Consider the following 14,274-nt stretch of genomic DNA (forward strand, 5'->3'; position numbering starts at 1 on the left):
GCCAGGCCAGCCAGTCGCTGTAGCTGTGCTTGTAGCTTCTTCTTCTTTCATCCTCAGCCGCAAAACAGAACTGCCATCGAGTAGCCGATTAGTTGAGAGTGCTTGAGAACCCAGCCGCTGTGCCGTGCTCAAGTCCGCTTTTGTCCCGGCTGCTTCCATCATGCGTCGAGTTGTTTGGAGTGGTATTTTGGGCTTGCCTCCTTTCGGAGTGTTGCCAAGAGGGTTATAAATAGCGCTGCTGCTAGTACGAATTAAAACGATCAATTAGTAGGGCGTCTTGGCGAGGACAGCCCCTGTAATCGAAGATAAGATAGCTGAGGTGATCATCGAGGGATGACTAGAATAGACCACATAGATATCCATGAGCCAGTCCTTTACATGCCAATCACGCCTTTTCCTGCACGGTTTCGGGAATCACCCCCGCAGTACTTTAATTTGAGCGTACCTACATAGACGAATCTAAAGCTTAGGTCTGCCCTATGCACTAGCACTGCACCCCCACCCTCTATCTCTAGCGACTCCTGGAGCAGACACTGACACCTATCGATATATACACTCCACATATATCACCTGCCTTCGAAATTTCCCCGTATTCTGCAGCTGGCCGAGATGCTTGCACAACCGAAAGCACCCGACGGGCTCAACTCTATTCGCCCGGGAGAGTATTGCAGGAACTAAAAAAGGGGGACGTGGATATCGATTCAGAAGACGCTCCACACCATCCTCTCTTCTAACATCAGGCTCCAACATGCCATGACTCCCCAACTTACTTTTTCCCAGCCTTATCGGAGGATATGTGGCAGTGGAAGTCCCGGAGCTCAAATAAACTGGGTTCTTTGGCCTTATGGGTTCTTCAGGATTTTGTTATAACATTCCTGCTAGACATATAGCTTGGCAGCATTTGGCGAGTTTGCATGTAGACTCTGCTGGGTACTTACTTAGCCGCATGTATAGATTCGACACGTTGCCGGGCTGGAGTCATAACCCCAGCTGCCGGAGAACCGAGAGCAGGGGTTCCCGACGTTGTGAGGTCAGCTGGTGGCATGGAAACTATATAATAGAGAGGTATGGATCGATATCTAACCTTCTATGCCTAGTCCCCCACTACATATTCTAGATGACATGACCGTTATCTATATCACGATAGCAATATGTAATACTCATCACCACCGCCACAGAAGGCCACAACATGGCCTGCACAGTGAGCGTTGCCACACAATGATATCATGATACAAGGGTGGAAGCAGCGCCTGAGGGATCCGGAGAAAGAAAGTTCAGTAGCAAGTAGCAAGGCTATGGCAGTGTGGGTCAGGATCTGCCCGCCTGGGTATACCTATGTGGCTTCGGCACCGGATAGGCCTGGTCATGGGTCAATGATATCTTAGGACAGGTTTAGGTATTCTCGGCGAGTGGAGATATTCTTCGGTCGATATATATTGGCTGGCCATGCATGGATGTTGTGAGTTTTTGCAACACCTTCTTTTGAATAATTGAACAGTATATACTTTATGTATCAGGTGTTTAACTTGGGGCTTGGTCGCTCTTCCGGAGTACGTGGACCAGGTTGATCATGAATGTGGATGGATATGGCTATTTTCATGATTGCCTTTCGTGAACGATCAATAGATTGCGCAGGGGTAGTATGTGATAACTAAATGACCTTGATTTGGGGTCTATGTTTACATGGCAGTTTTATTGTCGGCAATATTGCGTTTGATAGCGTTCAATTCACATACCAATATGTATAGCAATTGATATAAGAGGTCACGTCATAAACCACCGAGATATTTTATTAAAGGACATACAATTATAATGAAGGCGCAGTTATTCTCAAATAACATGATCGATCATACAATACCAAAATTGGGGTTTGGGATGGTAGGGTAGTGATATGGTAGCACTGCCGTGATGGGTATTCTCAGGACAGCGGCATCATTTCAGAATTTCGAGGAATATATTTTTCATAAAATACCGTAGCAATACCATAGCAATACCATAGCACTACCACACCAATATAGGCCTTTTAACATGCCATGTATGTTAATAACCTAGGGGCCGCAGTACACTGTGACCAGGAGCAGGTCCAGCGTGCTAGCACCAGGTCCAGTGCTCCAGTAGTACTAGGTCCAGGACCATTCGCACCTAGGCGCGTCCCATCATTACATATCATCATCATCATCATCATCATCATCATCACGAGCTTATCATGACTGAATGGTATATGTAATCCCTATATCTACATAATTCATCATTTTCTTAATTAAAATCACGGGTATATGTGTGCCTACAAACCCAAAATTTATTTTTCAAAAGTATATCCCAATTGTTTAAAGCCCATCCTAGGAAGATGAGAATTGATGGATCGGTGGATGAAACAATATCTGGTGATCTTTGATTCTGAAATGCTTCACCAAATATAATATTCCAGGGTTAGGGGAATAGCATTGCCCTAAATACCACAAGAATGCCGTATTTTGGGAAATGCGGAAGCACTAGAGTAGTATAAACTTACCACCCACACTACGCAATCCAGGGAATACGTAGATTATATAATACAGCATTGATACAGCATCGATAGAGCATTTGCTGAAAGGCAGCTTTACTTTTTTCAATACTGGAGTGCTACCGGATTTTCTAAAATGAAGATAGTACTACCGTACTAACCCCCACCCGTTTTTTAGTACTATAGTTACAGAACTCCTAACTCACAAACCGTGTACCCTACCCTTTTCAGAAAGCGTACCCCACCGGCGTTTTCAACGTTTTAGCACATGTCCTAATGGATATAGTCTGCAGAGAACATTAACGTACCGCAAACCCCTCTCTAAATCCTCCCAAACCTCATCATCCACCACTAACCATATCCGATTCCCTTTTTTCCCACTACCACATGACCAAGATATAACCTAGACATTGTAAAAACGTCCTTGGTAATTTAAAAGCGTGTCGGCCAAAAAATATAACTTTGTAAGACTTTTTCCCTCCTTGCTTATCCAATGAGGTATTCGGGTCTCACTCTCTAAATCTCTCTTTAATGAAAGCAGATCTCTTATTAAGTTTGCGCAATACCCTAAATTAGGGTTAGGGTTTCTGGCAAAAATAAAACAAAACAATTAACCTTTTTCATTTCCGTTGTTATTCTTATTCTTTCGTTCCTATTCCTCCTGTTCTTCGCATTCTTCTTATATACAGCCTGTGATATATTATACTAGGCGCTCGATATACGCAGTATACTCGAGGAGATGTAAGTGCTGCATGCAACACATTGGCTGGGCTAGTAAAAATATATCACCTCTCGACTTAAGAAGGCTCCCAAGTTGCTTCGAAAGTGTCCTACGCCGAATTATCCGAATTCAACCTCCCCTCCGTTGACTACAATTCAATAGTGACGGTACCGGGTAGGCCGGTTACCTATAGCTTCAGGGTTATTTAAAAACGAAGATCCTTTATATCCCTCCCTGCACCCTGCTACCCAGTGTGAAATATATATATCCTCATAAAGACCGAGAAGAGACCAAACGGAAGTGTAAATAGTACCTAAAACGACCACATGATGAGTTTAGGGGGTTTATAAGGTGAAAAAGACTAAAGTGGGTGTTTTCGGGTAATTGTAAAACACACATTGTCATACAAGATTCCCGGCGAGTTATTGAAACCTGAAAATGCTACCGATGGTATAGCCCTATTGAATATCATATTGTTTCATTTGTTTTCGTATCGGACGATCACTACATAGATCAGGCGGATTCGGTCTCCTAAGATATATAGAATTAGCTGAGTGATGGATAATTCATTAAATTTATTGTTTGAAGCCCGGGGGCTATGACGATACTTTAACAAAGATACATCGACTTCCAAGCAGAGAGAGAAGCTAAGTATCGTATTCGATATACCGGACGTACACGAAGGCGGATGTCCAGGATATCTTTTTTTTTAAGTTATTTCAACTTTTGTGATTTTCGGACTTCGAAATAATTGCCGGCCCCATTTTCTTTTCTGGGTGTTGAAGGTTGGATAATATAGGTTTCAATAACGGCAGCAGCATATGTGTGATATTATGATTTAGGATAAGCTAAGCATTGAACCAAGATATCCGTTGATGTATGCGCATATTGCCAGAACAGTAGATCTAGATGGCCGTGTAGAGCGGGTCGAAGGTGATTTCTTTTCCTAATTGAATGGTCAACGGAGATTTTAATACTGAAATTTAGCGACTTCCCGACTTACAAAGGGTTTCTCTATATCAGACCGGAGTTCTTGCTATTAAAAGCTTTAATTCTCCCTAGCATAGTATGAGCGACGTTTGCTTTATTTGGTTTCTCGATAACTAATTCCGTCGTCGTCGACAGTGAGTACAATGGACAAGCCCAGTCAATTTCCGCCTTGATCCCGATATAGACTATCATTTACTACACAAAGCTACAATTTATCAGATACGCCCTCAGTCAAAACACCATCTAACTCAGGGACTCACCCAAGTGTTCCGGCCGTGGATGGCTTGGCACACAGCCACTCACTCGATGCCTCAGATGAGCTTGTTGGAATTGTGTTCCGAGCCTAGGAGCAAAGTCCTAATAGTCATATGAGTGTCAGCACATATGTCAATATGTAGTCATATATAGACTGTTCTAGGCACAATATTGTTGTATAAATAAAGGCTTAAAATACCCCCTGTATTATAGTTAAGCAAGTCAATTAAGAAAGTCAAAGTCTTCCGCATTTATTATTTATTATTCTTTATTATTATTTATTTCCGACAGAGCTTCAGTGTTTTGTCCCAAAATGTCTTACAACGAATACTATGTGCCATCAGTGATGACTGTAGCCGCACTCGAGGTAAGGTGAGGCCTAGGCATGTCCATGGTGGCTGCTACGAAACCATGATCTGGAGCGGTACTACGGGGCCATGACTATAATCAGGATAGAAATTGGATGTTTAGTAGAGCACATCATACGGCCAGAGGAAGATAACTTACTGGGGATTCATACCCCGGCGATAGATGAATGCTCTGTGCTGGTAATGCCCGAAGCCTCGTGATATTGCGCATCATGCAGAAAGATTATGCATGTAGTAGACGATGTGTTCTAGAGTAGGCTTTGACGCGTTGCGGGAAGCCTGAGAAGAGATGCACCGACAGCCTTCGATCTGTGTATAGGACAAGGCGTTATAAATATTAGGTAGCGATCCCCACTTTATAAAGCTTTGTCGAGATCGATATATATCTTATTCATCATCCTTTATGCTTAAGAATTTAACCTCAACACTCCACGACAATAATCAAACCGACAGAAATGAAGAGAAAAAGAATTCACAGCAATTGTACTTAGCTCAATATATTGACCAAGTCGATCGTCTCAAACTATAACTATACATATCTATCCCGGGTACCTACATTTAGTCCAAGCAGCTGACCTAATAACCAAGCTTGGCACAAATGTAGAAACTCACTCGATACAAGCACAAAAAGCTTACTTACGTGCATGTATTCCAGAATCCTTTTCTTTGTTCCCCCCCTTTTTTCGAACTTGCTAAAAATGAGCTGCAGGAGAAATATTGCCCAATGGATCCGTACTACCTTGACTTTACACAAATGGAGCCAGCTCCATTTCCCGACAACCTGATTAGTGCCGATCGTAGGATTTTCAATCCGGTAGTAGCCAAGGGCTGAGACTGTGAAATGGTGGCGTTTGTTCCTGATTTCGTTGCATCAGGGGCACATACATAGGTAATCAAGTACCACGGATGCTACGTGCAAAATATGGTGCGCCCACTCTTAAAGGTAGCGGATCGCGACGAAATTCCAATGGCTGATAACTTTGCAACGAAAAATGGTGAAAAAAAAGCGTAATGATAGAACTCTAGTACTAGTGACGAAGTTTAGTTCTATCATTGCGGATTCTTGATATCTGTCTGGGTTGTAAAGTTATCAGAGGTTGAAATTGTGTATTTTTGTATGTAAAAAGCGCCAAGACTGAGCAAAGTGGAACAATATTATACCCATTTATACCCCCTCAAAAGTGAATTGCGGCAGGAATACAGCAAAGTGGCTAGGAATAAGCCCTCTCATTGGCCTTGGAGTTCACCTTACAGCCACGATTGTTCCACTTCCAGATACCGCCGTGTCAACTTTAAGAGTGTGCGCACCATATTTGCACTTTATCAATTTCCACGTAAAAATAACCCATTTCTCTTCCCTTGATATTAATATCAGAAGATATTGAATCACGAATAATCACTCGTTGACACAATTAGGCTGGCATGCCAAGAGAAACAAGCATTTTCACCTCGCTTAGTATAAACTAAAGGAGGGGCATAATACATGTAGCGACATGTACTGTCGTTCACAGGATATTGGCGGATACTGGGTGTTGACGGATTGCAGGCAAAACTTGGCTTGGCTGTCTCTTTTTTGGCTTATCCGTCAACACCCAGTGTCCGTGAATGACAGTAGAACTTCACTGGCTGTTCTTATTTACGCAGGACACAGGCCAAGATTACCAGGTATGTACTCTACTCCACTCCGAGTACACGTAGGTTTGATTTACGCCACGGGCCTCAATAGGCCTTCAGCCTTGCTTTCAACCTCGCCAAACCTTTTAGACCCTCATTTATTTGGTGGCACATGACATCATAGTCACACCACTAGGCGACTTAGACTCGCAGAGTAGATACACACTTGAGCATCGATTTTACATAATCTACCCCGGTACGAATGAGATGGTACTTATATGAATGTACTTATGTAAGTACCTAGACTGACAACTCTAACTTCTAAGCTTGGCAATATCATAAATCCACGTAACCCACCAACCACAACGATATTCTTTCTGGAGCCTTGTGTGCAACCACTACGGAGAACTCCGAATGCAGTGGGTGTCACGCAGAGGTCTGTGCAAGAAGCAGACTGTGATTAAGCTTCAGAGGTACATACTTCGTGAGGTGGGGAAAGGTTGACGATAAGAGGTAGGAGCATCTAATATGTACAGTCGCTCACCTAGTGACGGCGGATCCTGTCTGATGGTTGTGTTTGCAGTAATTTCCCCTTGGCGTCCCAAAGTTAACTCTGTTATTGGCCTCAAATCCCTGACCGCCATCAGACAGGATCCGCCTTCACCCCGTGAGTGACTGTACTCGGGGCAGGTAAAAAGTACCGGACAATGCAGGTTTTTGGTTCACCAATGAGTGCGCGTGCTAGGCGTGAACTACTGCAAAAAAAGCCCAGACACAAAACTTGCATTGTCCGGTACTTTTTGCCTGCCCCGAGTACTGTAAAAGCTCCATTTGCGAAACCTTTTGCGCTTACCCGGCTTGCTCCTCCCACCCACCAAAATCTGGAGGGGGCCGAAGGCCCCGTTGAAGCTCCCCACGTAACTGTAGAGGGGGGACTTGATGTTCAACTCGCGGTCGCGAGGTGGAACCCCTAGTAGGTATGAACTACATTTATTAGGTACTTTTTAGACAACTCCATTCAACTCTAGAGTGAGGATGGTGAACAAAGACGACGTTCATTACTAGGTTCCCGATGTAGGTATAAATTCCAGATTACCTGCAGCTATCCAATTATCCTGCGATAACCGGAAGTGTAGAAGGCTACCTATCATCCATCTGATCTTCAAGATGTGGGGACAGCAAGGCTGTGATTTATATCCAGACCTCTTCTCCCCACTAGAGAAAACTCTCGTATCACGTGGATTAGACTCATAAATAGACTAAATATCCCAGTCAAAACTAGCCCGCAGCACAGCAGGTAACGCCATTTGAGTGCTCTAGGTAGATAGCACATTATTAATTTATTATACAGTATTCGCAAGTTTTATGTCTCCACCTCCGGCACCCCTAATCGAAAAGTGTGACGGATATTCCGATGTACCACTGCATGTCACCAGAAGAGGGGGTTTGAGGTCCCCAACAAGGATTGCCAAAAATTTCTTCTTCAGTGAAGATTATGGGATGATCGTGGTTATGGATCAGGGGACGATGATCCAGGGTGCACACCGTTTGTTGGTAAAGAACTAGAGTACATGTAGGTACGTACTCGAACTGCTATGTGATGTGATGGAAATGCGATTGCGGGTTGCAAGTAGATTTCCAGGTGCAGTTGTGAGGTAGGTATGTAGAGTACGAGGCTTGAAAATAGAATATTCTACTCTACCAATGATACTCTCGAATGAACCAATTTAGCACGTTCAACTTTCAACTTTGTCATATTTTATCCTTCTGGCATTTCGCTTTTGTTTGTGTGACAGGCGCCTGCAGGTCGCATTTAACTCAGCCCTCGCATCCGCCGCCCAAACTGGCGACTCTCGCTTCCTCTATGGGCTGTGGTTGGGCGGTGATCTCGGTTTGTGCTACGTAAAGTGGAGACACTGGGGTTGTACACATCCGTCGCTCTCGAGTCTCATATCTTCCCACCACTCTCGTTTCTTTTGCATCTCCTACATAAGTATAAGAACCGGCCCACCACCTTCCATTCTTTTGCTTATATAGTAACCAGTCAGTTAGTCAACTTCACCATCATCCAATACAAGAAACAAAAACCACAACTTCAAAATGATGAAAGATACCCGCTGGCCAGAAATCCCACTACTCGCCCTACGGGGTGTTCAGTTGTTCCTTGGCCTCTTATGTCTCAGTATGGCAGGTAACCTCATTGATACCTACACTGTTCGGTCATTCTGGTATGCACTCACTCAACACCTTCCCTCGATATCAACCAGTACTAACATTGATGACACAGGCAATTCAACATTGTCCTTGTTTGTGGCCTCTTCTCTCTTCTATACGCGGCAATAAACTTTGGACTTTTCTACATCAACTTGCTTCTGCCGTTGGCAATCGTCGTCACCGATGCGTTCATGGTGGTTCTATGGCTCGTGGCGGTGGCCGGATTGGGAGACTTTGAGTCGAGCACGGGCATCTTCGATGACAACTGCGGCGCCTATGATAACTCTAAGATAAGCAACTCATGCAACGTGCTTAAAGCTGCATGGGTGTTTTCTTTTTTCAGTTTGTGAGTTTTTTGTGCTCCTTATCGAGGACCTTAACTGGTGGCGCTGGGATCTATTGGGGTTTGTGACAATTCGATATCAAATCCTCAAGATATCTCCGTGTCACCAAAAGGATCCATAATCCCCATCTTGAACTCAGGCTAACGAACCTCCAATAGCCTCCTCTTCTGTGCCACCACCGCGCTCGCATCCTACATTCTCCACAAAAACCGCAAAGATCTTCGCGGCGCGAGATACAACAGCGGCATAGACCCCAACGGCAATGACGTTGAGAACGGTCAAGCCATGGCCCCAGTTCAAGAGCAGGTCTACCCAGTTCAAGAGCAGGTCTACCCAGAACACAGCCCCGTTACCTACCCGCAACAGGTACAATACCAGCAGCAGCAGCCTCAGGGAGTTCCTAACGAAGGCTACTACCCTCAGTCGCCTGAGCCAGTGATCTCACCTCCGCAGACCCCCGCGCCAAATCCACAGCAGCAGTACGAACACCAGCAACAGTATGCCGCGTCACCTCCACCCCCACCACCAGTTAATGCACAGGAGATGCCAACGTATCGTTAAACGGTGTCGATGTTTTTTCTATGTTTATTTCCTTTATTATGGTCTGGCTTTATCATGGGGAAATATCACGGATGTGATGTTTTTTATTTGTAATAATCTTGGTGCACTGGAATGCAATGTTGAATATGTGGGATGGGAATAAATAAGGGATATCAGCCTTTTACTTTTTTTACGATTTACTATTTTAATATTTCGAATTTCACGCTATGATGATTGACTGAGATCTACTACGACATCAGTGGTCTTGGTTGGTAGTAGTGGTCGTTGTTTTACTATTTTCTAGCATGGGCACATTTAATACTGGGCTCTATCTAGTTCTCGTCATTGGTTTATCCGAAAATACCTACTCATCACGAGGTTGACAGAGGTGGGGTTGCATACGTACTTCAAACAAAGCAGTTTCATTCATTGAGTTGAATATGACTCACTGCGATACCAACACAAAACCAGACCAATTAGAAGGCTCAGCACAAACAAGCCTTTTGCTCCACTCTAATTCTGTTCTGTGTGACCATGGAACATACGGGCAGGGATATTGGATATCGACAGGGTTTCCAGCGGGAGTTTAATTTATCTGTGTAAGTTATCGAGGAGGATCGCAATTATTCTGTCCGCGTTGTTAGATTTGATGACGCCCTTTTGAGGGTAAAATACTAGGTACTCCTCTCTGCGTGGTTAGGAATGGGAAACACCAAGGATAAATCGTAATTCGGACTTGCCGATACCTGCTCTAATATATTCCGAACCCCTACCTGTTAGACCCTACCATGGTGCGTATCAAGAGCCGAATTATCTTATAACATCACCTAACTGTCCTCGGCGTAAGAATGTGGGGTACCATGTTGAAGATAAGAGCCGAGTCGATTCGGAAGAGAAGGAAGGAAGGAAAATAGTCGCAAAGCAGTGCCGTTACTGCCCACAGTCCTATTGTCTTGTGGGGGGACTAGAGCCGTGCATTTTTTTGGTTTATTTTTATGTTTCGATTCTGTTTGGTTGGCTGGCTGTGCACGTGGAGCTGCCAGGGTAAATTCATTCGTGTAACGTCCAATGCTGGCTGGCTGTGCGAAGAGATTGGGCGTGACACAGCACAGGTACAGGAGGTACAAGGGAGTACAAGCATCTACAAAGCAGTTACACGCCGCGATCAGAATCGGGATAGATTAAAGATCATCCTTCCTTTTCTTCCCCGCTTCTTCCGTCCGTTCCCCCTTTGCATCGACTTCCAATCGATGTCTTGAATTTCAGAGACAAGATTTCGAAGCATGTATAAGGTACAGTGCTGGTTTTCCAGAACACTTTAGTTTGGTTTTGTGGTGATCGTTGCTCATGCAACTGGCTTCGACAATGCTGATGGTGCAGATGGTTACGTGGAATTTAGTTTACTAAGCTGGCGAGTTGGGTATTAGTGATCATGAATCCGCTATCCGTTACGTTACATACGAGCTGTGAAATTGTCTGTAATACGGGTGGAGGCGTTATTCTTGCACCTTAAATCACTCACATCACTCACAATGATTGTCACACATAGCGATTAAAGTGCACAAGTGAAGGAGGGATAAATTTATGCAGAAACTGCATCTCTGTACTCAGTAATGGTGCCGGCCAGTTGTACAATAGGCTACATGTGTACTAGTACTAGCTAGGAGCCACCGTGTAATTTGAGGAGAAAGGTCGCACATACATATGTAGTTTGTGTGCCCCAAATTATAGGAGTAGAGACAGTGGTGTTATTTTTAAAGGGGTCATGGCTGAGCTCGGGGAGGAGTAGCTTATATATTTGTCAATGAGGAACCTCAAGGCGAGAGATTTGTGCATTTTGTTGTCTCTGCTTCGATGGGCGTCTGGCTGCCTCAAAATACCTCGAGTTGGTGTATGTTACGTATGTTTCAAAGTGTCTAGGTGTTTCCCGGGCCTTTTGTGAAACGTTGAGTTAAAACACATAGAAAACCGGGCAAAGGAGTTTCTTTCGGTGAACGTTAACAGGTAGATAAGAGTAACCATAAAAATGAGGCGAAAGAGAAAAAGGTCTACTGTTACTCAATTCTTTCTAATCCTCCAGATTGGAATTAGGAACCTCAATTGATCAACTCGGGTCAAGACGGATAGGGGTACCAATTCTATTGTTCCGAATTGTGATCCGAGGCGAGGCACGAAGCACCGGACCACCAGCCCCGCGGCTCCAACAAGCTAGAAACATGAATGGTTCATAAGAGGAATTGGCAGTATGTAGTAGGCCAAGTTTCTTATAGATACACACTTAAGGTTTAGTAGAAAACCGACAAAAGGTTAAAGAACCAAAAGCTAAAAAGCTTCATAAACCCCTGAAAGTCAAAATGAACTACGTACCAAAAAGTCAAGAGAACCAAAACGAACCTATACTTTCTACCGCCCCCTCACACCTATCCACTATGAAGCAACGAGAAAATCTGTGCCCCATTCGCCAAGACAAATATAGGGGTCATTTTTTGGGTATATGATACCTGGAGGTTTGTAGGGTGTAAAGAGATCATAGATTATCACTCGATTCTGACATCCCAGTGCAAAAAAAATTTCTAGCTTTTTATGAGTGAAGCGATGACTAGTCTATTGAAATCCCAGGTAATTGACATAATCTGTTTCAGGAAGCCTCTATACCCATTTACTAGTATATCGTACGTATGAGGAGTGCATCACGGTGTATCACTCGTATTACTATCATCAAGGGTAATGACTAGTTTTATTAATTTATTCATAAGGCGTTGACAAGGCTCGTAGAAAGCATATAGAGATTTGAACTATCACAGTTGATGCGCGGTCTATATAAGGGAAGCTAATATGAGGCGATAAACCAGAGAAAAATCTAACAAAACCAAGAAAGCTTAATTCGAATCCCAGCATTAAAACACTCTAGAGTAAAATTCAAAGCTGTTGGCCAAACTATTGACTAGATCCTGAGTAATATCACTCCTAGGGAGGATTTATATATATGTAGCTTCTCCAGACACCAGAGCTCTCTCCGATCTACTCTCCCGAGTATTTACAGTGGCTATATTCATGAATAAAGAATAATTTAATATTTCAGCAGTGGGCACTGACCAGTAAATGCATGTGCGAGTGATTCCCGGTGATTCGAGACAGAATTCTAGTGGCTAGTTTGGAGGGATTGATGACCCAGTGATGGGGACCAGACTGGCTATCTCGATTCCTGACAAGAAGAGCATATTGGGACAAGACAAGATGTCTCGAGGACATTTTCTGAAGTCTTGAGGTAAGTTTCAGAACCCACGGGTAATGGTAAATGATGTAAATTATTCCAAAATAGGCTTGACATGCATATGACCTTTAGTTAGCCATTATTTTGCCAGAACATCTTTTCTTTCTTCATCGTAGAAAGTATATAGGGGCGCCAATGAATGCCAATTCTTAACTTGATCCGAGTTTGGTTTAGCCCGTAGCCACCCAACTCTTGAGGCTAACCTCAGGCCTCGAAACGTTAAATAATGTAATATGGCAAGCTGACAAGATGAGGCGAACTTAGGTTCAAATTGATCTCGTCTTGTCTCGTGACCATAATTATTGGGGGGAAGGGGCAGTAATACTTGTGGTTAACGAGTATCTAACGAAAAATAAGAGATTGTCCATATGCATTGCTACTTGACCTCAGGAGAGGTCCGGTCCCACGGATTTGACCCAGCTTTCTCGAGGTCAGACTGCGAGCCGGTGTGACTTATTGAGAACACTGGGCCCCTTGGTTTGAAAAAGAAATTCGAGATGAAACAAAAAGCAATTATCTAATATGTACTACGATACAGTCTTTTCGCGCTCGGTTGAACCCTGACCCTGACCTTGACCTCTGCGTGGCAACGGGCTCACCCACCCAAAATATATGCCACCCCCAATGCACCCCCAAACGGTATATCAAACTCAACAGTGGAGACTGGATAAAAACTAGGTGGTATTGAGATATCACCAACGGGGTACGGAGATGTACCACCAAACCACCCAACTAACTGGGCAGTATCGTCAACGGGGCATGGGTAATTAATCTAGAGGTCTCTTCACTGGCGGGGAGAAAGAGAGGGGGGGGATCTTGAGCTGGACGCATGCAACTACGGGCAATAGAGACACAATTAAGTCCTTATGAGTAAAACTCGCGCTCGCGAGTCCCCTCCACTGCTAGTTGCATATGTACTAGATGCTGCTAGGTAACTACACTTTTCTACATTCATTGTCCCCGTGACGCGGGGGACTGGCTAGGCATCGATGGTTAGATATTTGTTTTTTATGGCACTCCACTACATGCACGCTAGCTACAACTCATCCTAATTGAATCACTCTGATTTGCTGAAATCTTGCATTACGGGATTTTGAAACCAACAGGCACTGATGGAATGTGTGGGTTATTATATAGAGGACTCAGCATGTTGAGTCTTGAGGACTGGACGGGCCGAACTAATTGTATTCCGGACACAATATTCCGAGTTTATTACCTCAAACTGCCACCTCACGCCTGGCATACACAGAGCATGCAAAGATCTGCTGAGAGAACATTAACTATATTCCCCGGAGGATTGGGCTACAAAGAGGAGTTGCGTGTCTGCATAGAGGCGGTGAATGGTGGTGATGGTGGAGGGTGGCCGGGAGGAGGGGGTGCAAAATGCTCGGTAACTAAAGCCGACCAGTACTTGCAAATTCACTTCAGACATGAAACCTAAGAAGAAGGCT

At 44.1% G+C, this 14,274-nt stretch overlaps 1 protein-coding gene across 1 annotated transcript; it reads left to right on the top strand.

Annotated features, from left to right (window-relative positions):
• Window positions 1-8,551: 8,551 nt before the first annotated feature.
• On the top strand, window positions 8,552-9,570 carry H6S33_006544 (uncharacterized protein; the record flags this gene model as incomplete). Its single annotated transcript, XM_044837905.1, has 3 exons — window positions 8,552-8,679; window positions 8,739-9,011; window positions 9,168-9,570. The coding sequence occupies 3 exons, from the start codon at window positions 8,552-8,554 to the stop codon at window positions 9,568-9,570; spliced, it is 804 nt and encodes a 267-aa protein (XP_044690071.1).
• Between the last annotated feature and the right edge of the window lie 4,704 nt (window positions 9,571-14,274).

This window comes from Morchella sextelata, assembly GCF_020137385.1.
Source record: "Morchella sextelata strain SCLS chromosome Unknown scls_20, whole genome shotgun sequence".
NCBI lineage: Eukaryota > Fungi > Ascomycota > Pezizomycetes > Pezizales > Morchellaceae > Morchella > Morchella sextelata.